At 45.1% G+C, this 27,072-nt stretch overlaps 1 protein-coding gene across 9 annotated transcripts in view; it reads right to left on the reverse strand.

Annotated features, from left to right (window-relative positions):
• Positions 1-2,542: 2,542 nt before the first annotated feature.
• Positions 2,543-27,072, reverse strand: part of GEMIN6 (gem nuclear organelle associated protein 6) — a 57,940-nt gene continuing 33,410 nt past the window's right edge. For 2 of the 9 annotated variants that reach the window (XM_073557564.1, XM_073557556.1), the window contains exons 2-4: positions 19,553-19,603; positions 5,017-5,158; positions 2,543-3,973 (exon numbers count right to left, since the gene is read on the reverse strand). In XM_073557564.1, coding sequence (XP_073413665.1) covers positions 3,598-3,973; positions 5,017-5,158; positions 19,553-19,577 — 543 coding nt within the window. In that variant the 5' untranslated portion in view covers positions 19,578-19,603 and the 3' untranslated portion in view covers positions 2,543-3,597. Of the gene's footprint in view, positions 3,974-5,016; positions 5,159-19,552; positions 19,604-19,829; positions 19,853-21,392; positions 21,560-21,588; positions 21,886-27,072 lie in introns of those variants that run through there. The other 7 variants (XM_073557562.1, XM_073557561.1, XM_073557559.1 and 4 more) reach the window with 7 other exon arrangements.

Consider the following 27,072-nt stretch of genomic DNA (forward strand, 5'->3'; position numbering starts at 1 on the left):
ATGGTAAACAGGGGGGATGTAAGAGGAGATTGTATGAGGGAGGGGAATAGTGTGAGGCGACAGTATGGGGGGAGAAAAGTGAGTGGGCACAGAATGGAGACTGAAGAGCATGTACCAAAAGAAGGACAGCGTGGGGTCATATTTTGTGCAGACAGTATAGTGAGGGGCAATTATTTATTCAGGGGCTCAAGTGTACTGCAGATAGTTTTATTTAGGAGCATTATAATGACACTTCTATCTTTAAGGGCAATGTGTAGAGATTTGCTGCAGAAAACCGGAGAAGGAAGTCTCCAGAGACAGTTGTGGATGAGAAAACTGATCATGTGGTCTGGACAAGATGAAAAGAACAACTCCAGAGATGATGTCATCTATAAGGTACCTGGCTGTTCTATGTGATTGCAGACTTCTGAATTCTCACAGTGCGCACTGAACACTGCTAGGATTCTCTTGTGCCGGTGATTTACATACATGCGGTCACATGCTGACTAGACATGTGTGGCCTCACAATGAAAATGAACGGAGCGAGGCCAGGCACGTCTAGTCAGAATGTGGCCAGAAGTATATAAATCACATACTTGTGCTGACATATGACCGTGTACTCTTGCCACCGGTAAGGGAGAATCCTAAAAGTGTGCAGGGCATTCGTTGTGAGAATTCAGAAGCCTGCAATGTCAGGATTCAGCTCTGAAGGTTCCAGTAGTCATCACATGGACACTTCTCACTCATATGCGATATTCATACTTATGGTCCTGTGACAACGAGCTTCTCATCCTGCTTCTCTGTTTTTCACTGAACATTGAGAGCATAAGGCTATGTGCACACGCTGCGAATTCACCTGCGGGTTTTTCCGCGCTGATCCGCAGGTAAAGTGACCTGCAGTTTCACACCTCTACTATGTTAAAGGTGTGAAACCACTGCGGAATCCGCACAAACAATTGACATGCTGCGGTTTGTAAATCGCGGAAAAAAACGCAGCGTGAGCACAGCGGATTTGAAATGCCATAGGCTAAAATGGTACTGTACCATGTCTGCGGAACTGCTGCGTTTCCGCAGGGCCGGAAACGCAGAAGAATCCGCAACGTGTGCACATAGCCTTAGGAAGAGCAGCTCGTCGGTACATGACTAAGTGTGCAAATCGCATGTGTGTTTGGGGGGGCCGAACCAAATTCTTGCCCCGGGTGCCAGAAAGCCTAGATACACCTCTGTGCACCCTTCTCTTCTTCCCTGGCAACTTATAGCAGCTCAAGGATCAGGCTGATAGGAGATAAACACTTGGGCCAAGTATACAGTGTCCAATAGTGAAGTGCCCCCTCAGGCTCACTACATGCAGCCTGGAAATCTCACATTCTGTGTGCACCCCCCTCCCTATATCCTCCAGTAGTGAAATATGCTTCCAAACTTCTCTTTTTTGTGCGCCCCACGTACTCTGGTGGCTGGTCTGTGTGTGTGTCTGTGTGTGTGCGCGCGCCCCCCGCGTACTCTGGTGGCTAGTCTGCGCGCGCCCCCCGCGTACTCTGGTGGCTAGTCTGCGCGCGCCCCCCCGCCTACTCTGGTGGCTAGTCTGCGCGCGCCCCCCCGCCTACTCTGGTGGCTAGTCTGCGCGCGCCCCCCCGCCTACTCTGGTGGCTAGTCTGCGCGCGCCCCCCCGCCTACTCTGGTGGCTAGTCTGCGCGCGCCCCCCCGCCTACTCTGGTGGCTAGTCTGCGCGCGCCCCCCCGCCTACTCTGGTGGCTAGTCTGCGCGCGCCCCCCCGCCTACTCTGGTGGCTAGTCTGCGCGCGCCCCCCCGCCTACTCTGGTGGCTAGTCTGCGCGCGCCCCCCCGCCTACTCTGGTGGCTAGTCTGCGCGCGCCCCCCCGCCTACTCTGGTGGCTAGTCTGCGCGCGCCCCCCCGCGTACTCTGGTGGCTAGTCTGCGCGCGCCCCCCCGCGTACTCTGGTGGCTAGTCTGCGCGCGCCCCCCCGCGTACTCTGGTGGCTAGTCTGCGCGCGCCCCCCCGCGTACTCTGGTGGCTAGTCTGCGCGCGCCCCCCCCGCGTACTCTGGTGGCTAGTCTGCGCGCGCCCCCCCGCGTACTCTGGTGGCTAGTCTGCGCGCGCCCCCCCGCGTACTCTGGTGGCTAGTCTGCGCGCGCCCCCCCGCGTACTCTGGTGGCTAGTCTGCGCGCGCCCCCCCGCGTACTCTGGTGGCTAGTCTGCGCGCGCCCCCCCGCGTACTCTGGTGGCTAGTCTGCGCGCGCCCCCCCGCGTACTCTGGTGGCTAGTCTGCGCGCGCCCCCCCGCGTACTCTGGTGGCTAGTCTGTGCGCACCACGTACTCTGGTGGCTAGTCTGTGCGCCCCATGTACTCTGGTGGCTGGTCTTTGTGCGCACGTATCTGTCCCATGTACGCTGGTGGCTGGTCTGTTTGCCCCATGTACGGTACTCTGGTGTCTGGTCTGTGTGCGTGTGTCTTCTCCACTCCACGGACTGCAGCAGCACTGGTACCAAGGGGGTCTTGGGGACAACATTTCTCACTCCTGACCTATTAGATCATGTCACATGAGTATTTTTTTTAATCAAGTAAATTTATTATTTTTAAGTTACATACACACAAATAATCGTGACAAAGTAGAAAAAGGCGGACGGCACCGCTATTACCATATAGCAACTGATGGTATGTGTCTGGACCCGTGGAAGCGCTAGAACAGCGCCAAACGGCCGTTGTCAGCTTGTAACACTCATGCCACCCTAACTCTGACCTGACATGTAATTGTATGTGTCAATAAAAGATATACTTCATCCTGCTGAGTGCAACCTTTCCTCTACATGGATACACACAAATAACATTGAGAGAAATAATTTTTAATTGCGGTTGCACTTTTTTTTTTTTTTTTTACATGAGCACCATAAAATATAAGGCCCCTTAGCAGACGCCATTTTAATAAGTATAGGTGGTCGTTAAGAGGTTAATGTAGCCTGTGTACAGTGCCTATGCAGACCTACATGTTAGTATGGCAATAGCCCATAAACTTGGTGGTCAGATCCGCAATCTGCATAAAAGTTGTGGACACAAAATGGTGAACTCAGGAATTTTTTAAATCACTTGTTTTGCTTGTGGCTCCACTGGTATTTGTGCAAAAAGTGTCATACAGCATTTGACAAATATAGCACATCTTTCAATATAACACTGTTGTCTGAGGCCAATTTTTCCAATTATTTATTCCCACCCCTTCCCGGAGTAAGCTTGCAACTTATTAAAAAGTCAGAAGTCATAAATGCAGCTTAAAGCGTGTTTGCATAGCAAACCATGCCCAGATTACACCCACCCGATTTAAATTGGTAAGAGCGGCATAAAGTAGTAGCAAATTGCACTTTTTGGGGTAAGAATAGCATGCTGCGTCATTTTCAACAAAAACTTTGCAACATCGTTTGATAATATTCCCTCCAAAATGAGCATAAATGTTTCATTTTAGATACACCATAAGAAAAAAAAAAAAAAAAAAAAATAATATGGATGGAGCCATCTATTGGCTGCCCTACATGTCACAGGTATTCTTGTCACATGCTACACAAGACAAGAAAAATACATGGGAAAGAATGTGGCAGAGATGGTTTTAATTTACTGGCTTGTCATATAACCCTGTAAGAGTCCTTGTATGCGAGACAATATGATTTCATTAGTGCTGCTGCAGTTTTCTGGGCCATACGGAGGGTCAATGGTTAATACACCAGCGACACACAATGTTCTGATAGACTGCCCTTGTTCGGTGACGGGAATGTTGTTCTGCTGCAGCCAGCCTTTCAGATTGAGCATTTTGGTCTCCAGATCCTCCTTCTTGTAGGAGCTGCTGCTTTCCTGAAGGTTGAAGATATTTTGAAGTTTCTGTTTGGTGACTTCATCCGAGTCTTTCAGTATTTCCACCTTTTGCACCGCGTGCCCCATCACCATGCGGACGGATATCTTCTCATCGTCTTCAAAGTTAACCAGGACAACACTAAAAGATATGCCATGAATTAGTGCTGAAGGGAGCATTCACATACATAGTATGGGAGTTTTTTTTTTTTGTTTTTTTTTTTTTTTAAGATCCCATTTAATTGTATTTTTATTATTTTTTTTTTTTTTTTTTAGAAAATGTGTTCCATGTTCTGTGCCTTAAAGGGGTTGTCCATTCTTGAGACAAGACTCTGCAGTTACTCCATGTGGCTGCAGACTACCAAAGTGCGGTGTGCACACTTGTCTAGATACGTTGATATTCCAGCTGCGAGTGGGTGGTCGTGTAATTTGCCCTATAGACACATTTGGGCTTTTCTTAATAGGAGCTAACTGAGAAAAGAGCAGGAGTCTAGCCGGCAAGTTTCCGCAGGTATGCAGATCGCACACCGCCAGCTTACTTGCACCGGTAATGCTGAGGAATCGTGACAGTATCCCCAAGCCTGGACAACCCTACTAAGGTGCCATGAAGAAAGATCATAACTGATCTGAAACGCGTTGCATATCTATACTCTGTTTGTTCACATTTTTGGTGGATTATTCAATAAAGCCATCCATTATTTTATTTGGATCATGGGAGCTGGATAGTTCTTAGTTTTCCAGCCCTACTAAGCAGCAGGACCCTTTTTCAAAGCAACAGTTTTAGAAGCCCAAAACTAGGAGGGGATATGTATATGGGTCTAGAAACTACAACAAACACAAATGGTTGAACTGTGCTGAAACTCAACATGCCGCACCCTGCTTTCTAAGGGCCTGCAGTCATAAAGCTAGTTCTGCAGAATTGGTAATGTGACCTTTCTGTACAAAAGAACAGGAAATTTACAAAAGAAAGCCTCACAATCACTGCAGTGCTAGTCCACAGACAGAACAAAGTGAAAAGGAAAAGAAGGTGTCCTAGAATGAGTACCCACGCCTATATAGCACCTGTGAGTGCATGAACCCACCTGAACATTTAGCTCCTCTAGAACACATCCTCTATGTCTGAAGCCAATAAGTTAATTCCCAGCTATGCGCTTGTTTATCCTCAGCCAATGCAATGATCTTTACCTTGCAGACACTGGATCAATGGTGACAGCCCAACCCTGGTATTCGTTCTTCTCATCAGCTGTAACTGTGACCTCTTTATTCACATATTCTTGCCACTCCAGTGGGGTTTTCTCCATCCAACTGATTGCAATAGTCTGTTCATCTATTAATAAAAATAGGTATACAAAATTAAAAAAAAAAACAAAAAAAAAAAAAAAAAAAACACGACCTTAGTGCCAAACCGGTATGTTCGTCAAGGCAGAGATTGACCCCAGTGGTCACGTGTGATGAACGTGGCATCATTGCTTTAAAATCATTTTTAGCTAAAGACTTATTTACGGCAGGCTCAGAAACGTATACGTTGCAAACAATCACGTTGTTCTTGGGACCACGATTAAAAATGACATTAGTCTGCATCATGTTGGTCTGTGTGCCTGCTGTACATATATTTTAACCTTTAGTAATAATAAAATACTGTTTTTTGTTTCCACATTTGGTTGAATGTGAATAGAGCCTAATGTAATTGTACACTTTGGGGCCCAGTATGCAAAGAATGAATATACAGATATTAAATACCGATGGAAATATCACAGTGGTTGAAGGCGTTTCTTGCTTTGCATATGAAAAATTTAATTTTCTATCAACTCTAAGATATTTTCTATAATGACTGATACCAAGTCACTAAAAACAAACATAAAACACACATACCGGATAGAAAAACAGAGTCCGAGATATCCCAGGCTAATCAGACACATTGGGCCCGATTCATGAATCATAGAATCATAGAATCATAGAATCGTAGAGTTGGAAGGGACCTCCTGGGCCATCTGGTCCAACCCCCTGCTCAAAGCAGGATTCGCTAAATCATCCCAGTCAGATGTCTGTCCAGCCTCTGTTTGAAGACTTCCATTGAAGGAGAACTCACCACTTCTCGTGGCAGCCTGTTCCACTCATTGATCACTCTAACTGTCAAAAAGTTTTTTCTAATATCTAATCTGTGTCTCTTCCCATTCAGTTTCATCCCATTGCTTCTAGTCTTTCCTTGTGCAAATGAGAATAAAGTTGATCCTTCTACAATGTGACAGCCCTTTAGATATTTGTAGACAGCTATTAAGTCTCCTCTCAGTCTTCTCTTTTGCAAACTAAACATTCCCAAATCCTGCAACCTTTCCTCATAAGACAGGGTTTGCAGACCGGTCACCATTCTGGTCGCTCTTTTCTGAACTTGCTCCAGTTTGTTGATGTCTTTTTTAAAATGTGGTGCCCAAAACTGGACACAATATTCCAGATGAGGTCTGACCAAAGAGGAGTAGAGGGAAATAATGACTTCACGTGATCTAGACTGTATGCTTCTGTTAATACATCCTAGAATTGCATTTGCCTTTTTTGCTGCTGCATCACACTGTTGACTCATATTCAGTCTGTGATCTATTAGTATACCCAAGTCTTTTTCACATGTGCTGTCACTTAGCCCTATTCCTCCCATTCTATATATGCTTTTTTCATTTTTATTGCCCAGATGTAGTACTTTGCATTTCTCCCTGTTAAAAACCATTCTGTTAGTTGCTGCCCACTTCTCCAGTTTATTTAAATCTTTTTGAATCCTCTCTCTCTCTTCTCTAGTATTAGCTATCCCTCCTAGCTTTGTGTCATCAGCAAATTTAATCAGTTTACCCTCAATTCCTTCATCTAAATCGTTGATAAAGATGTTGAACAATACAGGGCCCAGGACAGAGCCCTGTGGTACCCCACTTGAGACATTCTTCCAACTGGATGTGCAGCCATTTACGACCACTCTTTGGGTCCGATCACTAAGCCAGTTATGAATCCACCTAACAGTTGCCTTGTCCATTCCATACTTAGTCATTTTTTCAATAAGGATTGTATGAGAGACTTTGTCAAATGCTTTGCTGAAGTCAAGATATACTATATCTACAGCATTTCCTTGATCCACCCAATCAGTGATACCGTCATAGAAGGAAATTAAGTTAGTCTGACATGACTTATTAGTTACAAACCCATGCTGACTCTGTTTAATCACTTCATTCTTATCCAGGTATTGACATACATGTTGTTTAATAATTTGTTCAAAGATCTTTCCTGGTATAGAAGTTAGACTCACCGGCCTATAGTTGCCTGGGTCCACCTTCTTCCCCTTTTTGAAGATAGGAACAACATTTGCTCTTCTCCAGTCTTCTGGCACTTCTCCTGTTCTCCAAGAATTTTCAAAGATTATGGAGAGGGGTTCAAAAATTTCTTCTGCTATCTCCTTCAGTACTCTGGGGTGTAATTCATCTGGACCTGGAGACTTGAATTCATTTAGGTTAGCTAAGTGTTTCCTCACTATCTTTCTGTTTATAGATATCCTGGATTCTTCTATTCCCTTAATAGGACAGTGAATAACAGTTGATGTTGCATTTCCTTTCTGAGAGAAAACAGATGCAAAATAGGAATTTAAAAGTTCAGCCTTCTCAACATCCTGTCTTACCATTTCATCATTTTCATCCTGTAAAAATCCTATAGCATCTTTGACTTTTCTTTTACTTTTGACATATCCCCAAAATCCTTTATTATTGCTTTTGACATCTCTTGCAAGCCTCAGTTCATTTTCAGCTTTAGCTAATCTGATTTGTGCCCTGCAGGTTCTGCAGACAGCATTATATTCTTCTTTAGATATGCCTCCCTCTTTCCATTTTATAAACATTTTTTTCTTCCTTTTTAGCATGTGCTTAAGTTCTGTGTTCATCCATCCTGGTTTCCTTAAATGCTTCCTATTCTTCCCTCTTTTCGGAATTGTTAACAGCTGTGCTTTGAGAATTTCATTTTTCAAGATTTCCCATCCTTCCTGGACATTTTTGTCTTTAAGGATATCCAGCCATTGGATCCCTCCAATTCTCTTTCGGAATCCCTTAAAATCTGCCTTTCTGAAATCTAACCTTGACGTCTGAGTCTTCACAGGTCTTCCACCTCTAGTTATCCAAAATTCTAAAATAGCATGGTCGCTACCTCCTAGGGTCCCAGCCACTTTTACCTCCTCAACCATTTCCTCCCTGTTTATAAGGATTAGATCCAAGGTAGCAGTTCCCCTTGTTTTCTCCCCTACCTTTTGGAAGATAAAGTTGTCAGCAAGAGAGGATAAGAATTTCCTTGACCTGTTAGTTTTGCCTGAGAGAGATTCCCAACAAATGTCTGGATAGTTGAAATCTCCCATGACAACTATGTCATATTTTTTGGAGAACTTGGCCATCTGATGCATAAAGAGTTCATCTATATCTTCGGCTTGCACAGGCGGCCTGTAGTAAATGCCTACAATGGTGTCCTTTCCATTGTTCTGTCCTTGTATTCTTACCCAAACAGTTTCCACAGAACTCCCAGTCTCTGAAGCTTCAATCTCTGTGCAGAGATACGCGTTTCGAACATACAATGCGACACCCCCTCCTCGTTTATCAAGTCTGTTTCTTGCAAATAAGTTGTATCCTTCTAGTCTTGTATTCCAATCATGTGTATTGTCCCACCAAGTTTCAGTGATTCCAATGACATCATATTTCTTTTCCTGTGTTAGTAGTTCCAATTCTCCTTGTTTGTTGCCCATGCTTTGTGCATTAGTATAGAAACATTTTAGTTTGTGATTGGTTTCTCTTTCTCCAATATTTTTATTAATTAGATTCTTTCGTCTTTGTTCTTCCTTTCCACTTCTAATAGCAGAGTTCTCAATAGCATTTGTCAGGTGTATGGCTTTTTCTGGTCTTTTGCTTCCCTTCCCATGTTGTTCTAGTTTAAAGCTCTCCTTACAAGTGTAGCAAGGCGACTTCCAAATACATGCTTTCCAGTTTTCGTAAGGTGCACCCCATCTCTAGCAAGTAGTCCATCGTATAAGTAGTTCACTCCGTGATCCAGAAATCCAAATCGTTTCTGACGGCACCATCGACGTAGCCAGTTGTTCACCTGCAGAATCTTATTCCACCTCCTTGTTCCATGGCCATCCACTGGGAGGATGGAAGAGAAGACCACCTGCGCTCCCAGTTCTTTCACTTTCTTGCCTAAGTCTTCAAAGTCTCTGCAGATGGTTTCCAGGTCGTTTCTTGCGGTGTCATTTGTCCCCACATGTAGTAGCAGGAATGGGTAGTCATCTGTAGGTCTGAAGAGTCCTGATATCCTGTCAGACACATCTTTAATTTTTGCACCTGGAAGACAGCACATTTCTCTTGAAGTTATATCCGGTCTGCAGATAGCAGCCTCTGTTCCTCTCAGCAGGGAATCCCCCATGACCACCACTCTCCGTTTCTTCTTCACAACATTTTTCTTTCTCCATCCAGGAGGACTCTGAGGGCGTACAAGGTTGCTGTTTGTTGGCAAAGTCTTATCCTGATGTATTTCTTCATCGTTTTCCTGCGTGAGAGCCTGGTACTGGTTTCTGAGCAGTATGGGTGCTGACTGCCTCCTGATCCTCCTGCTTCTCTGGGTCACATGTCTCCATTCCTCTGTTTCTTCAGGTGCACTTCGAATTTCTTCTCTTTCTGTAACATGAAGAGATAATTCTGCTCTGTCCAAGAACTCTTCACCTTCCTTAATGATCTTCAACGTAGCTAACCTCTCTTCGAGATTTTGCAACTTTTCCTCCAACAGGGACACAAGCTTGCATTTGTGGCATGTGAAGTTTGGCTTTTCCACTGGTAAATCTGTGAACATGTAGCAAGAAATGCAGCTCACCAAATGGCTCCTGGCCTCTTCCATCTTGAGATTTCTTAAAAACGATGAAAGATGAGCCAAACTTCCGATTTCCTCTTTTCAGCTGCAACCGCCAAAACCCAGTGATCGTTGAGCTCGCGGAGACTCTTCACTTATCCCAGAAGGCACTGGGAATATGCAAATGATCTCCTCAAGACTCTTCCCCTGGTTTTCCGATTTCCTCTTTTCAGCTGCAACCGCCAAAACCCAGTGATCGTTGAGCTCGCGGAGACTCTTCACTTATCCCAGAAGGCACTGGGAATATGCAAATGATCTCCTCAAGACTCTTCCCCTGGTTTTCCGATTTCCTCTTTTCAGCTGCAACCGCCAAAACCCAGTGATCGTTGAGCTCGCGGAGACTCTTCACTTATCCCAGAAGGCACTGGGAATATGCAAATGATCTCCTCAAGACTCTTCCCCTGGTTTCCCATGAAGAATGTTCCTTTACATGCCAGTCTTAGGCCAAGTGCATACGATCCGGAAGTAGCAGCGCATGTTCGCTGCATCCAAAGTCCTGAAATCCCACCCGCATATGCTATAACATCTGTCTGCTGCGGGTTTGACGCTGCATAAGTACGCAGTATCAAACCCGCGGCAACTCCGGATCGTGTGCACGTACCATCAACGAAGGCACTGCTGGAGCATTATGCCCCGAATTCATTAACCCCTTCACCCCCAAGAGGTTATAACTCTGGAACGCTTCAACGGATCTAGGCGATTCTGAGATTGTTTTCTCGTGACATATTGTACTTCACTTTAGTGGTAAAAAATTTTCGCTATAACTTGCGTTTATTTATGAAAAAAACAGAAATATGGCGAAAATTTTGAATTTGTATGCCCTTAAAACAGAGAAATAAGTGACACAAAATAGTTACTAAATAACATTTCCCACATGTCTACTTTACATCAGCACAATTTGGGAAACAACTTTTTTTTTTTTTTTTAGGAAGTTATAAAGGTTAAAATTTGACCAGCGATTTCTAATTTTTACAACAAAACTTACAAAACCATTTTTTTTTAGGGACCACCTCACATTTGAAGTCACTTTGAGGGGTCTATATGGCAGAAAATACCCAAAAGTGGCACCATTCTAAAAACTGCACCCCTGAAGCTACTCAAAACCACATTCAAGAAGATTATTAACCCTTCAGGTGCTTCACAGGAGCAGAAGCAACGTGGAAGAAAAAAAATGAACATTTAACTTTTTAGTCACAAAAATAATATTTTAGCAACAATTTTTTTTATTTTCCCAAGGGTAACAGGAGAAATTGGACTCCAAAGGTTGTTGTCAAATTTGTCCTGAGTACGCTGATACCCAATATGTGGGGGGGGAACCACTGTTTGGGCACATGGCAGGGCTCAGAAGGGAAGGAGCCCCGTTTGACTTTTTCAACCTAAAATTGGCTGGAATTGAGATCGGACGCCATGTCATGTTTGACGAGCGTCTGATGTGCCTAAACAGTGGAAACCCCCCACAAGTGACCCCATTTTGTAAACTAGACCCCCTAAGGAACTTATCTAGATGTGTGGTGAGCACTTTGAACCCCCAAGTGTTTCACTAAAGATTATAATGCCCAGGCGTGAAAATATAAAATCCTGTTTTGTTCCCACATAAATGATCATTTAGTCCCCAATTTTTAATTTTCCCAAGAGTAACAGGGGAAATTGGACCCCAAAAGTTGTTGTCCAATTTGTCCTGAGTACCCTGATACCCCACATGTGGGAGAAAACTACTGTTTGGGCACACGTCAGGGCTCGAAAGGGAAGTAATGACGTTTTGGAAAGCAGACTTTGATGGAATGGTCTGCGGGCGTCATGTTCCATTTGCAGAGCCCTTGATGTTCCTAAACAGTAGAAACCCCCCACAAGTGACCGCATTTTGGAAACTAGACCCCCTAAGGAACTTATCTAGATGTGTGGTGAGCACTTTGAACCCCCAAGTGTTTCACTAAAGATTATAATGCCCAGGCGTGAAAATATAAAATCCTGTTTTGTTCCCACATAAATGATCATTTGGGAAAATTAAAAATTGGGGACTAAGAGTAACAGGAGAAATTGGACCCCAAAAGTCGTTGTCCAATTTGTCCTGGGTACTCTGGTACCCCACATGTGGGAAAAAACTGTTTAGGCACACGTCGGGGCTCGAAAGGGAAGTAGTGTTGTTTTGGAATGCAGACTTTGGTGGTCTGCTGGCGTCATGTTCCATTTGCAGAGTCCCTGATGTGCCTAAACAGGAAAAAAAACCCACATATGACATCATTTTGGATACTAGACCCCCAAAGAACAAATCTAGATGTGCCCCCAACTAATCTAATGTAAATTAGTAGTGCATGGAGGTGTGGTACAATTTGAAGCAATCCTTCATGCACAGCAGGGCTGTGGAGTCGGATTCGGAGTCGTGGAGTCGGAGTTAGTTTTGGTTGGAGTCGGAGTCGGTAGAAATGTACCGACTCCAGCTTTAAAAAAAATGTATTAATATTTCATAATTGAACTTTCATATGAATTTTATAAATGTTACTCAAATATATATGTTCTATCAAACTATGAACAACAGTGATAAGCAGTTCTGCTGGAGATAGAGACATTTCTTACTTCTTGTGGGTCACTGTTCTCCACTGCCCTTATCTAATCTTATACTTGGTTAACCTCATGCTGCCCCAACCCCCCTACTTACAATGTATGAAACTGAAAGTGAAAATGTGTTGCAAATTCTTAGTAGTAAAGCTCCTCCTCTAGACTAGATCATACTAGGTGTGCATCTTCCAAGCATCTCACAGCTGCCTGCTACTCAGAAGAGGAAGACTGTAAGAAGTATTATCCTTTCAACAAACTTTGCATCAGTTAACTGTGAGTACATGAGGAATAATAACAGTATTACTGACCACTATATCAGTTGTACGACCTGGCAATAATTTTGTACAATTGTTTTTAGGAAAAACAATTGTCATTTGGATTGTGAATGCAGAATTAAAAACCTGAGAATGTCAAAGAAGCATCACATTAAATCAGCTGTATTTGAACATTTCACCATCACTCAAGATAGAAAACATTATGTCTGTCAGTGTATGACAAATGATCCAGACGAAAACAAATGCTGTGAAGCCAAGATGAGTGCATATTCAGGCAAAGATAAAAATGCTCCTACCAGAGCTTCTAATCTAAAGAGACATTTACAGCGCTTTCATCCAGAAGTACTGAAAGCAGTGGATGAGAAAGACTGCATCCAAACCAATGAACCAGTGCCCAGCTCTTCCAGCCAAACAAAGGAGCAGAGAACTTTGCAGCCATCAGTTGCAAGATATTTTGTCAGTGACAAAGTTACTGTGACAATGACAGTAGATACATTTAAAAAAAACAGATCATAGAGCTTGTTGTAAAGGATAGTGTGCCTATTTCATTATTTTCACGACCAGCTTTTATGTGTCTGAATGGGGAAATGGCCCGCAAGCTTGGTGTTTCTCTGGAGAGAGAATTAGAAAATTAGTAATCGAAGAAGCTTTTAAACAAAAGGAAGAACTTAAAAAAACTCTCAAGGGACGCTTTCTGTTTCTTAAAATGGATGCCTGCACACGTCACAGAGTGAACTATTTTGCCATCAATGTCCGATTTGTTTGTGACAAAAATGAAATAGTTACCAAGACATTGGCAGTAAAAGACACCAAAGCTCATCACACCAGTGAGTTTCTCCAGGTCTTGGTGGAAAAGGTTCTGCAAGACTATGAACTTAAAAAAGAGCAAGTTCTTTCTGTCGTAACTGACAATGCTTCAAATATGATAAGTACTATTAAGCTAATGAATGAGAGTAATGATGGTGACCAGCAGCTAGAAGAACATTCTGGGTCCACAGACACAGAAATGTTTGAAATAGAGGAACACAGTATTGTAACTGAGGAGCAAACTGAAGTTGCTTCAGATGAACAGCAACATGATAGTTTAGATGATCTTGTTGAAACTGTGTCAATATGTTCTTTCATTCATCACATGCGCTGTGTTGTGCATACGCTACAGCTGGCTATAAGAGACAGTCTGCAAGAAGGACATGCTGCTGCACTGATTGGCAAGGTGAGAAAATTGGCTACTGTTGCCAGAACCCCTAAAGTTGACTCAATTTTGAAGAGACGTGCTGGAAAAGGGGCAATTATTGATCAAGCCACACGATGGGGCAGTACTTACTTAATGATTCAGCGCTTGGTTGAACTGAAAACCTTTCTTGTAGACATGGCTAACCCTCAACTGACGCTAAATGAAAGTCAGTGGAATCAGGTGACTGAGCTGGAAAAATTGCTAGAGCACCCATTTACAGTGACTAAAAAATTACAAGCAGAGGACTTAACTCCAGGTATTTTCTTAAAGGAGTGGAAGAACCTGATGTTTCGCCTGTCCCAAAGAGGAGGGTTAATTGCAAGTTGCATTGCTAAATCAATGAAACGGAGAGAGGAGCTACTATTACAAAATAACATTCTTTTGGCAGCTGTTTATGTAGACCCAATGCATCGGATTCTTCTAGATGATCAACAGCTAAGGAAAAGAAGCTCTGTTTGAAATAGCAGTAAGGATGAAAGGGTTGCAGAACAGTCAGGAGGAACAAGAAGAATTTGGTCGTCCTGCCACATCTTCACCCTCATCATCAACTGATGAAGAATTTAATTTCGAAAAATATTTGGATCACAGGGACCGTGCAAAGCGTTCCCGCATAGAAGAAGAGTCATCCCCATCAAGGAACACAGCCAGTACATTTCAGCAGAATTTTTCATGTGCACTAAAAGAAATTGAGAAATTTGACCGTTCATCAAAAATAACAGTGCAACAAGCGATTCCTCTGTATCCTGACATTGTCAGAGATGTTGCCCGAGTGGTTACTGCTTTGCCACCAACACAAGTTAGTGTAGAGAGGTTGTTCTCTGCTCTCAGAATAATTAGATCAGATTTGAGGGCATCCATGAAGGAGGATCTGACAGAGGCAATACTTTTTCTGAGGACAAATTTATAGATTTCTTCTTATTAACTGCATAAAAGTGTTTATTGCATATTTACTTACAGTTTAGAAAAGTTATTTGCTATATTCTAATTGTATTCTAATAAATGTAGTTTTTGCTCTAAGTGGTCTGATTACTTATATGATGGTGAGAAACTGAATAAGCACGATGTTTAATATTTTACAACAGTAAATTTGTTGTTATGAATTGGCCATTTATGAAGGAGTCGGAGTCGGAGCCTGATAAAATCCAGGAGTCGGAGTCGCAACTGTGGCTTACCGACTCCACAGCCCTGATGCACAGGCCAGGTTTTTCGGGGCAGGTGTCGCATTGATAAGTGGTGTCCCTGCGTATTCCTTTTTTGTAACACACTCGACACCTTTTTTGCGGCTTACCTTTTCTTGGGGTTGGCGGGACCACCCCCGGAAAATGCTGACCTGGGACAATACGAGCACCTTCAGTACCAGAAGTACTGGGGCCCGCTCCTTCCTGAGCGCCAAACATCAGGGCCTTAACCACTACCTCCTGGAAATGAAGGTACGCCGTATCGCTGGGGCATGCACATTGTGACAGCAGGAATGCGTTGAGCATTGCCATTTGGACGATGTGCACGGCCAGCTTTTTGTACCACGCCTTGGCCTTCCTCAATGCATTGTACGGTTGGAGGAGTTGATCGGAGAGATCAACTCCCCCCATGTTTTTGTTGTACCCCACTACACATGTCGGTTTGAGGACCTGTGTAGAGGTACCCCGTACAGTGCAGAGGGTACTGCCATCACCGTGTATGGTGGTCAAGAGATGGACATCTCTCTTGTCCTTCTACTTGACCACCAGCAGGTGGTCGCTACATTGGGCTCTGCTCTCACCTTTTCGGAGCATCTGCCCAAGTAGCGTCTTCGGGAGGCCTCTCTGATTTTTGCGGACAGTACCGCAGGCTGCGGTACGTCGCTCAGAGAGGGATTTGTAGAGTGGGATGCTGGTATAAAAGTTATCAGTGTAGAGGTGATAACCTTTATCCAGCAGTGGGTGCACCAAATCCCACACACTCCCAGGAAAGGAGGACACTCAGGGGGTTCAATCCGGGTGTCCTTCCCTTCGTAAACTCTAAACTTGTGGGTGTACCCTGAGGTACTCTCACACAACTTAGAGTTTGATTCTGTACCTGGCCCTCTTACTGGGCAGGTATTGACGGAATCGCAGCCTTCCCTTGAAGTGAACCAAGGACTCATCCACGCAGATATCCCTTTGGGGCACGTACACTTCAGCAAACTTTTTGTTGAAGTGTTCGATGACCGGCCGAACTTTGAACAGACGGTCAAAGTTGTGGTCATCTTGTGCGGGACACTCTGCATTATCAGTATAATGCAGAAACTTGTGGATGGCCTCAAAACGCGTCCGGGCCATGACCATTCGGAACACTGGAGTGTTGTATAAAATATCAACACTCCAATATTGCCGAATTTCCGGCTTCTTCAGTATCCCCATATGGAGGACCAGGCCCCAAAACTGCGTCATTTCAACTGCGTCTACAGGAGACCAGTTTGAAAATGTTGAACGCGGGTTTTGCTCCAAAAATTGACGAGCGTACAAATTAGTTTGCTCCACCATGAGGTTAACAAAATCCTGAGAAAAAGACTCTGAAAAAGTCCATTTCTGTGAGGCCGGTGGTGTCAAACTTGATTCCTGATTCTGCCACAAAATCAGGAATCAGTGGCTCGTAATTTTCGGGGGGCGAGGTCCATACGGGGAGCACTGGGTCAGCTGCGGGCATGGTGGGCGCTGCCTCATCTTCTGTCCTGGAGCGTCTGCGTGGCGGTTCCGCAGGACCCGAGGAGGAAGATGAGGAGGGGGGGGGGGGAAGAGGAAGAAGAGGATGAAGAATCCGAAAAATAAAGAAAAGTCGGATCGCCATCCAAATCGCTATCAGTGTCGGAGGCAAGTAAAGCATATGCCTCCCTCCACTGAATAGCGCTGTTGGGATGAATTTGATGACATTTTTGTGTAAATACGGTGCTTGGGTGTACACTTTATTGAAAACTGTATGTGTACGTGAGGGGGGGGGGGGGGGAGTGATTGGTGTAAACTTTCTGTAAAGAAAAAGCTGTGGAAAAAAGTCTAAAACAGCAGGCCCTAGCTGATAAGTGTCACTTATCAAAACTAGGCTGCTGGATGTGCGCACGGGGTGGCGCAAGGGGGGGGGGGGTGGAAAAAAGAAAAAAAAAAAAAAAAAAAAAGGAAAACGGCAGGCACAAACTCTGATAAGTGAACTGTGTCACTTATCAAAGTTTCGCAGCTGCGGGATGTGTGTACGGAGGGGCTAAGGAAAAAAAAGCGAGCTCGAGTGTTGATCAGTGAACTGCGTCACCAATCAACGCTCGGCGGCTGCGCACGGAGGTGGCGCAAAAGTGGGGTGGAGGGGGGTAAAAATAGGGGGAAGGGGGATGGGGGGATTGGGGTGGATGAAGAGAGACTGGGCAGAGATCAACAGTTAGGGTTGTAGTTAGGTGGCACAAAGGGGGGTGAAAAAAAAATGAAAAACGGCAGGCACAAGCTTGGATAAGTGACGTGTGTCACTTATCCAACTTTTGCGGCTGCGGGATGGGTGTACGGAAGTGGCGCAAAGGGGGCTAAGGAAAAAAAAGAGAGCTCGAGTGTTGATCGGTGAACTGCGGGGGGGGGGATGAAGATAGATTGGGCAGGGGATCAGGGATCAATTAGCACTTACAGTTGTAGTTTTCTTTCTTTCTTCTGCAGGGATTGTGATGCTACAAGCTGTGGCACCACAATACCCAGCACAGGAGCTCTTGCTGCGTCCGACCTCTCTGCAGGAATCCTCAGCTAGAGTGAGGACCCCTGCAGACAGGTCAGAGGCAGGTCAGGGGGCAGGTCACAGAGCTGTCACATCGCTGCTGTGACCTGTCATTGGTGGGATCGAATGATTACATCGATCCCACCAATCCCTGATCTGCCTGGTGACCATGGCAACTGCCTAGAATCGGAGCTCACAGCTCCGATTACTAGGCAGGTCATGCCCAGGTCACTAGCAGGGCACAGAGCGGTCACATGGTGACCGCAGCTGTGCCCTGTGGTTGGCGCGATCGCGCCAGCCAACTCCTGCAGACGATCCGGCCGGTACTGGCAGGGCACAGCGGCGATATAGCGCCGCTGTGCACTGCGATTGGCGCGATCGATCAGATCGTCGATCGCGCCAATCCGGGTGCTTGTTGCCAGGCACCGGCTCTAGGATCGAGTACATCAGTACTCGATCCCAGCCTAGGACATCATTGTTTCAGCCAAGCTGATTGGCTGAAACAATGAGAAACGCTGCGATTGGCTGTTCAGAATTGAACAGCCAATCACAGCGCTCTGGATGCCGGGGGGGCGGGATCGCAGCCCGGGATGCCGACGCCATCTTTTGTAAGGTGAGATGGCGTCGGAATTTTAATGCGATCACCGCGACTTTAGTCGCGGTATCGCATTAAAGGGCCCGACGTACTATCCCGGCCATGGTCATACGGGCCCGGGTACCGTGGACGGGATAGTACGTCGGATGTCAGGAAGGGGTTAAAAGGGGAAAACCACTCACTGAGTTACACTGATCTGATAACTGCTGAGTGCCTGAGTACATTTTTGGCATAATTTACGCCACTGAAGCAGTAATGTACATTTTGAGGACTTTGATGAGCAAACTTCGCCAATTACTATCCCAGCTCTGCCCACTTTGTGTATGCCAGTTGTGGCCGGCTTCACTAACTTGATGAGTTGGGGCCATTAAAGATATTTTCACCCTCTTGAGCCACACTTTTTCCCCATAAAGTAATACAGAATATTCTATGTGCCTCCATGTAAAAGAGAATAATAGAAATATTAATATTTCTTGGCCAGAATGTATTCCCGTTTTTACGTTACCATATATTTCACTACTCTGAGGACCATGAGAGGCCTCAACACATTTTCTTTTTACTCTTGCATGTGATAGCCGTCTATTTTTTATATTTCTTAGCGATAGAGCTTGAAAGTGTTGAAGGCAGCTTGGAGAGAACCGTGTCTCCCATTACTGGTTACAGCGCTGTCCATTTTGGCGAGGCGCTTCCTGGTATTACAGTTCAGTCAGATTGCCTTGAATCAAACTGCAAACTTAAACAAATTAAGTTGCATCCATTAAAAAAAAAAAAAAAAAAAAAAGAGGGGTACATGGTGCCCTAGACCCTTCAATCTGCTCATTTGTGGGGGATGTCAACAATGAGAACTCCAATGCTCTGATGCTGACGGCCTACCCAAAGTATAGACCATCAATATCAAAATGGACAAAAACACATGGGCCATGCACACAGTGAATAAGTCTGTATGACAGTATTCACACTACCAAAAGACTGAAAACACAGTTTTAAGTCTTTTGGTGTGAATACTGTCATACAGACTTATTCACTGTGTGTATGGCCCATGTGTTTTTGTCTAATTGGTTTCTTGTTCATGCAAGATGGGGAGGTTCCCACCCCTTCCATATGGGCCGTGCACACAAAAGCCGTCTTCCATAGCGTGTCCACATCAGACCTTACCTGCCCGAATCCTATACACATGACCAGGTTTTTACATACATCGGTTAGGACTGCTCTGAGATGGGTTACCTTGACGTTTGGTAAAGCGGCTTAGTACAGTATACATTTTTTGCAAAAAAAAAAAACGTATCAACTAAATACCCTGTTTTGTAATCATCTTTTTACTAGCACTTGTTTACTGTTACTTTTTTACAAGAGTATTTTTATACGTTTGGTTTACTGTGTTATCCATCAATACCAAAATCCTGGAAAACCCCCTTTAATTCCAGTATGGTACAATAAATTGCATTTTACCTTCTGGAGCTAAATCCGTGTCCATTGCACTGTACGACAACTGGCTAATATCTGAAAGAGAAATTAACAATAAAAGGTTACATAGGTGGACAACATAAAAACACAATACCCCAATCAAAAAAAGTCATCTTCAGCAAGAACTAAAGAAAGAGTGTCTTTGTTGCCATTACTAAACTGGGTGACGGAGGTAGCAGCGATCAGTGATCTGAACGTCGACAAAATCTCTTGCACCAATACTCTGGTGCCAATGCAATGCTTTGGAGAAGCCAATCCAAACCTGGCCATTAGAGATGATCAGGAAGAATGGCAGGCGCCTCGTCCATCGGCAATGTCAGAAGTCCATGGCCACCAGATGGGAACCCTGCAAACCTCCTCCTTTCTAATAGCATCCCCAGCGCTTCTTCCTAGTAGCAGGCATAAGGCGACATCTTGCACGCATCACACCGCAATAATAATGCTGAGCAAGGCCTACAAATCAGGAGAAGCGCAGGGGATGCCGGCAGGTAGGAGGTTCTCAGGGCTCCCATCTGTCTGTCACGGACTACTAACCTGGCCACTAGTAATGAGCAAACGTGCTCGGATAAGGTGTTATCGGGGCATGCTCGTGTGCTCGAATAATATGTTTGAGTCTCCGCAGCTGCATGTCGTTCGGCTGTTCGACAGCCTCAACACCTGTAGGGATTGCCCGTTTGTTAGACATGCAGCAGCAGGGACCCAAACATTTTTCAAGCACCTGAGCATGGGTAACACCTTATCTGAGCACGTTTGCTCATCACTAGTGGCCTCTGGCTTGAGGTCCTTTGATTCTTTCTGATCACCTTTACAAAATAGGATAACCGGTAGATACTAATGAGTGGTCAGGCCTCCTCCAGTCCGGAGCTTGTAGGGTCACGGATTAATGGTCTATGTACGTATTCTGCCTGCTCGTTTATCGCCTTTTTGACTTGCTGATGTTCCTGTAATGGCCCCCACATCATATGTCCGTGTCCCTCAGTCCCCCACACTTTAGTCGGAGGTAGAGTGCATGCTTGACCATTCAAATTAGGGACACAACAAGAGCCCCCATTTAGGATGGGATCTGATGCAATCAGCAGAGGTGGAACAACCCTTTAAGGACAATAAGACTGGTGTATGCGGAGATTTTCTTCCACACAGCCTGCTGACCAGTGTGGAAAAACATTCATGTGAGCGATCACGGTGATTAACATCAGTCCATGTCCAGTCTCTTTCCATACGGAGTAAGTGCTTGTGTGACCTTAAGGCTCCACTTTCCCTGCATCAGGAGTGTACACAATTTATATCAGCTGTACCGACAGACGGACGTGAGGCCTCCCTTTGGCAGTAGATATGAGTTTACGGCTTCTTGCATTGTTTTGCTCCTGATAATGGCGCCCAGTGACTCGGTGCGGATTTACCACATTGAATTCTGGCTCAGATCTACTGTGGGATTATCTGCAGGTCTGGACATTACATCATCCGGAATGAACATGTTAAAGGAATTGTCCACCTTTACTGAGGATTATTTTTTAATGCACATTATTGTCTCTCAAAAACATTTTTTCCAACTGGGTTTCATTACAAATCATGCAATTATTTGGCGTTTATGGGCCAGTACTTAGAAATGAGCTAGGAAGAGAAAGACATAAGAGAAGATCTGCAAACACTCTGCTTGGAAAACCAGAATGAGCTCACTGACAGAATTCCAGTTAGCTCATTCTGAAGCCAGCAATATACATCACAACAAAGTGGCTATAGTAGGTAAAATATATTAAATAAAACCCAAATGCAAAACTTATGTAAAAAAAATATGATCGTCCATAAAGGTGGACGACCCCTCTACCCTCAGCCTTCTGGTATTTACATCCATCAGCGAGAAAACCCATGATATAAAGGTTATGGTGCTCGCGGAACTGTGGACATCAGATCACCACGAATGGCTGACAACAGCGGACACTAGTGCGGGAAGATGAGCTACGTATGGAGCACGGAGGATGTCATGTGCAGGCAACCCGCCGCCATCCTGTGCTGCTACTCACGGCGTCCATACACCGTGTCCTGCGCAGTGAGGCGGCCGCGCACCCCGAGGCCATCACGTGTCTCCTGCAGTGCTCACCTAGAGCTCGCCGTGCCGTCACTTCCGCCTAGCGCACCCAGAGTGCTCTGCGGCAGTGCCTCAGTAATGGCAGGAACAGGCCGCTGGTAATAATACTCACAGACAGGAAGTAAGCGGTGCCTCCTGTGACTGCGCGCACTCCTGTTCCTGCACTGACCTGTATGATTAGGTGATGAAGGGCGCGTTATCTGCGAGCACGAGCCGCTGCGGATCAGCTCTGTATAAGGATGTACACGGGACCGCCGGACGTGACGTTACCGCGGCCTTAAGCAGGTTCCCAGCTTACCCAACACATTGGAGCCCCGCAATTACTGCTGGGGCCAAGCAGTTGTCCGCACCATTACACCCACTGAAGGTGGCCACCAGGGCTGTTGTCAGCGGAGCTAGCGGTGGGCGCTGGCTGGATAAGGCTAGGTTCACATTTGCGGTTGAGTCCGCAGCGTATCTTCTGCAAACGCATGCATGCAGTTGTGGACGATAGGCAAATGCTATTTCCAGGCGAATTTTGAATTTACACAAGCCACGTCCAATGGGCATGTCTTTTATATCAATTCTTGAGTATGCAAAGGGTACGCATGTCGTTGCATACACTTGAGTTACCATAGCCAGTAAAGCGTTTTTTTTAACGCACGTCATCCACATGCGGATATTTGGCGCCGCAAAACTGCAGCACGATGTGTTCCCCACGCCCCGCTGCATACCGCGAAATGACGCAACCATACGCAAACAAATGTCCCTGCGTACCCCATGTTAAAGATAGGGACGCATGAGCATCAAACGCTGCGGACGCAACCGTAAATGTGAAACCGGCGTAACCCAGCCTGCAGTGAGGAGGAGGCACAGCGCATGACCGCTACACCAGCACCGTCCTGAGGTGGGTGGCTGCACTTGTGTATGCAGATGACTGCTCACTGGTGGGGTTGTCCACCATTAACAGTTGGGCACTATTCTATAGCCGCTGTATTACTGTCTATTGCTGGCTGCAGAATGAGTTATGAGGGTCGGCCACATTATCTTTGTTTTCACAGATGTGTTGGGGACATGATTTGTGGCACTTACTATTATACAGCTATGACCGGTTCTTCTGCTCTTACTGCAGCTTTCCTTACCAACTGCACAACTCTCTAGTCCATACAATGGTGGCTGGTGGAGGAACATGTGACCAGACCTGTCCATCAGTCCCCTCCAATTGTAAGATACTTTACACAGGAAAACTGCTTTTCTATAGGAGGAGACTAAGGCCTGTTTCACACTTCAGTTTTTTCTGTCAGTCAAAATCACCCAAAGTAGCGGAAAACGGATCTGCAGACGGACTCACAGAAACGGGGGTGAGCGGATTGGCGGATGTACGGATCCGCCGAAGGTAAAAATTTAAAGGAACTGCGCCAGGGGGAAGGAGAGAGAGAGTTTTCTTCCAGCAGCCAGAAAAGATTCAGGGTTAAAAAGGGAAAATGCGGCAAAAAAACAAATCCAACGGATGGCCATCCGTCAAGATCCGCCGTAATACAACTCAATGGGGAAAAAAACCCGATCCGCCAAGCAAAATGGCGGATCAGTTTTTTTTTTTTTTGCAAAACGGCGGATTTTGATTAGACGACAGCTATGACTGGGCGGCTAACTTGCAAGGATATGATTTGTTTAGGAGGGATCATAAAAAAAGGAAAGGGGTGGAGTCTGTCTATATAAAGTCCACTTTAAAGCCCACACTAAGAGAAGATATACAAGAGGGAAATGAAGAGGTGGAGTCTCTATGGGTGGAGATACAAGGAGAGAAAAGTAATAAAATCCTCATACGGGTTTGTTATAAGCCACCAATATAACAGAAACCACTGAAAATGTATCATTGAAACAAATAGAAAAAGCAGCAAATCACAATGAGGTGATTATTATGGGGGACTTCAACTACCCCGACATAGACTGGGAAACTGAACCCTGCGTATCTCAGAAAGGAAACCAATTTCTGTCAGTGACCAAGGATAATTATCTGTCACAACTTGTGCAGGGCCCAACTAGAGGGACAGCCCTTCTGGACTTAATTTTAAGCAACAGGCCAGATAGAGTAACAGAAGTACGAGTCGATAGGCACCTAGGGAACAGTGACCACAATATAATACAATTCCACTTGTCCTTCAGTAAGGTGCCCTGGAAGGGGGTTACAAAAATGCTGAATTTCTGGAAAGCAAAGTTTGATCAGCTTAGAGAGGACCTTCGCCAAATTGATTGGGACAATGTCCTCAAAAATAGGAGCACGGAAAATAAATGGGAAATATTTAAATCAGTTTTACACACCCACTGCGAGCAAGCCATACCGTACAGAAATAAAAGGGCTAGGAACAGGAGAACACCAATGTGGCTAAATAAGGATGTAAAAAGGGCAATAAATAACAAGAACAAGGCATTTAAGAAGCTAAAACAAGAAGGCAATGAAGAAGCATTAAAAAATTATAGAGAAAAAAAATAAAATGTGTAAAAAAATACATTTAGCAAAAGTGGAAACTGAGAGACTCATTGCTAAGGAAAGTAAAACAAACCCCAAACTATTATTTAATTATATAAACAGTAAAATGATTAAAATTGGTGTCGGCCCTTTAAAGAACAATGAGGGTGAAATCATAGAGAGCGATGTGGGAAAAGCAAATGTTTTAAATACTTTTTTCTCAACAGTGTTCACACAGGAAAAGGATTTGCCAGGGGAAATGCAGAGTGATAATGTAAACTCCCCATTAAGTATTACCTGCCTAACCCAGGAAGAAGTGCAGAACCGCCTTAATAAGATTAAAATTGACAAATCACCAGGCCCTGATGGCATTCACCCTCGGGTATTAAGGGAGTTAAGTAATGTGATAGACAGGCCTCTATTCCTTATATTTAAAGACTCTATAGAAACAAGGTCTGTTCCTTTTGATTGGCGGTAAGCAAATGTACCAATATTCAAAAAGGGGTGTAAAAGGGAACCTGGAAACTATAGGCCGGTAAGCTTAACATCTGTTGTGGGTAAAATTTTTGAAGGGTTTCTAAGGGAAATCATTATGGAATATCTCAATGTTAATAAATGTTTAACTCCATATCAACATGGATTTATGAAGGATCGCTCCTGTCAAACTAACCTGATCAGCTTCTATGAGGATGTAAGCTCTCAAATGGACCAAGGAGAATCATTGGATGTCATTTATCTCGACTTCTCTAAAGCATTTGACACTGTCCCACATAAAAGATTGGTAAGTAAGATGAGAAAGCTTGGGCTAGGGGAAAATGTGTGTAGATGGGTAGGTAGTTGGCTTAGTGATAGAAAACAAAGAGTGGTTATTAATGGTGCATACTCAGATTGGGCCAGGGTTACTAGTGGAGTACCACAGGGTTCTGTATTGGGCCCCCTACTATTTAATATATTTATTAATGATCTAGTGGATGGCTTATATAGTAAAATATCAGTATTTGCAGATGATACAAAACTATGTAAGGTAGTTAACACAAAGGAGGACTGTTTGCAACTACAGACAGATTTGAGTAAATTGGAGAATTGGGCTGAAAAATGGCAAATGAGGTTTAACACAGATAAGTGTAAGGTTGTGTACATGGGAAGGAGAAACAGATGCTACAATTACTTACTAAATGGGAAACTGCTGGGGAAATCAGACATGGAAAAAGACAGGCATCTTAGTCAATAAGAAGGAAAATTGGAGTGCCCAGTGTCAGGCAGCTGCCACCAAAGCAAATTGTCACGCGGGGCTTAGGACAACTAAGGCAGAAATACCCGGGGCCCCTGTGGTGTCCCTTTCACTAGGGGAAACCCTGTCTGACCCTCAACCCAGGGTTTTTGCTGAAGGTGCAAATGCCTGAGCCTCCACCCTTTCCTTATCTCCTGCTCAGCCCTGCACTTAACCCTCCACCCAGTGAGGAGACACACCACCAAAGCTCCCACACAAATAAGACAGACAGGGAGAACTTAAACTGCACTGCGCCGCACACACACAGGAATATACAGTAATGTGAACAGGGCACAACTAAACACAAATATGGGAAGGAGAAAGGATAACGACGGATCATACGACACCAGATATGAATCTCTCTCTCTGCAACACCTCCACTCCAGACCGGAACCACTTGGTATGAAAACACAAGCTATAATCGGCGACGCCCATATGCCAGTATGACTATTTAAAGACCGTGGGCGTGACTAACCTTCCAACCTGGTCTCCAGCAGGATTAACCCCCGAGAGCCTGAAGATCAAGCCGGCGCCACTGAGGCTATAGTGGCTGGAGGTGGAACTACCTCTGCCTGCCGGACGCTGTGGTGTGAACAGCGTCCGACATGACAGTACCCCGTCTTCTACGAGGGACCCCAGGGCCCTCAAGACTCATAGGACCCGGCTTGTCCGGATGACGACGGTGAAAAGAACTGACCAGCCGATCCGCATGTATGTCTGAGGCTGGAACCCAAGACCTCTCCTCCGGACCATACCCCCGCCAGTGCACCAAATACTGAAGAGTACGGCGTACTACTCGAGAGTCCACTACCTTGGCGACCTCAAACTCTAAATCGCCATCCACCATGACTGGAGGTGGCATCGGCGTCGTGTCCACCAAGCCTACCACCTTTTTCAATAAAGCCCTGTGAAAAACGTTATGTATTTTGTACACCGCAGGAAGTTCCAACCGATAAGCCACTGGGTTAATGATGGCAGAAATCCTAAAAGGCCCAATAAACCTTGGACCCAGTTTTAAAGATGGAATTTTGAGTTTTATGTTCTTCGTAGCTAACCACACCCATTCACCCACACACAGGTCCGGACCTGGCACGCGTCTACTGTCAGCCACCCGTTTGTACCTGGCACTCATGCTCAACAAACGCTGTTTCACCCGCCTCCAGACTGATGACAATTGGGCTCCTAGCTGATCCTCCTCCGGGACACCCCCGGAGTCACCCTGACGTAAGGTACAAAACTGAGGATGTGGACCGTACACACAAAAGAATGGAGACTCTCCTGATGACTCTTGGCGGTGATTATTTAACGCGAATTCGGCCAGAGGAAGGAAAGTAGACCACTCCTCCTGGTTGTCGGACACAAAACATCGTAAATACTGTTCTAGATTTTGGTTCATGCGCTCAGTTTGTCCATTAGACTGTGGATGAAATGCCGATGAATGTGACAACTTGATCCCCAACCTTGAGCAAAAAGCTTTCCAAAATCTCGCCACAAATTGCGTACCCCTATCAGATACTATGTCAGATGGTACTCCGTGGAGTCTGACCACCTCCTTCACAAATACCTGAGCCAACGTCTTAGCATTGGGCAAAGAAGACAACGCCACAAAATGCGCCATCTTTGAAAAACGGTCAACCACCACCAGGATGACCGTGTTCCCTGCCGAGGCTGGCAAGTCAGTGATAAAATCCATGGAGATT

Source organism: Dendrobates tinctorius, unplaced genomic scaffold, assembly GCF_039654945.1.
Source record: "Dendrobates tinctorius isolate UK_male_01 unplaced genomic scaffold, ASM3965494v1 ptg000250l, whole genome shotgun sequence".
Lineage (NCBI taxonomy): Eukaryota > Metazoa > Chordata > Amphibia > Anura > Dendrobatidae > Dendrobates > Dendrobates tinctorius.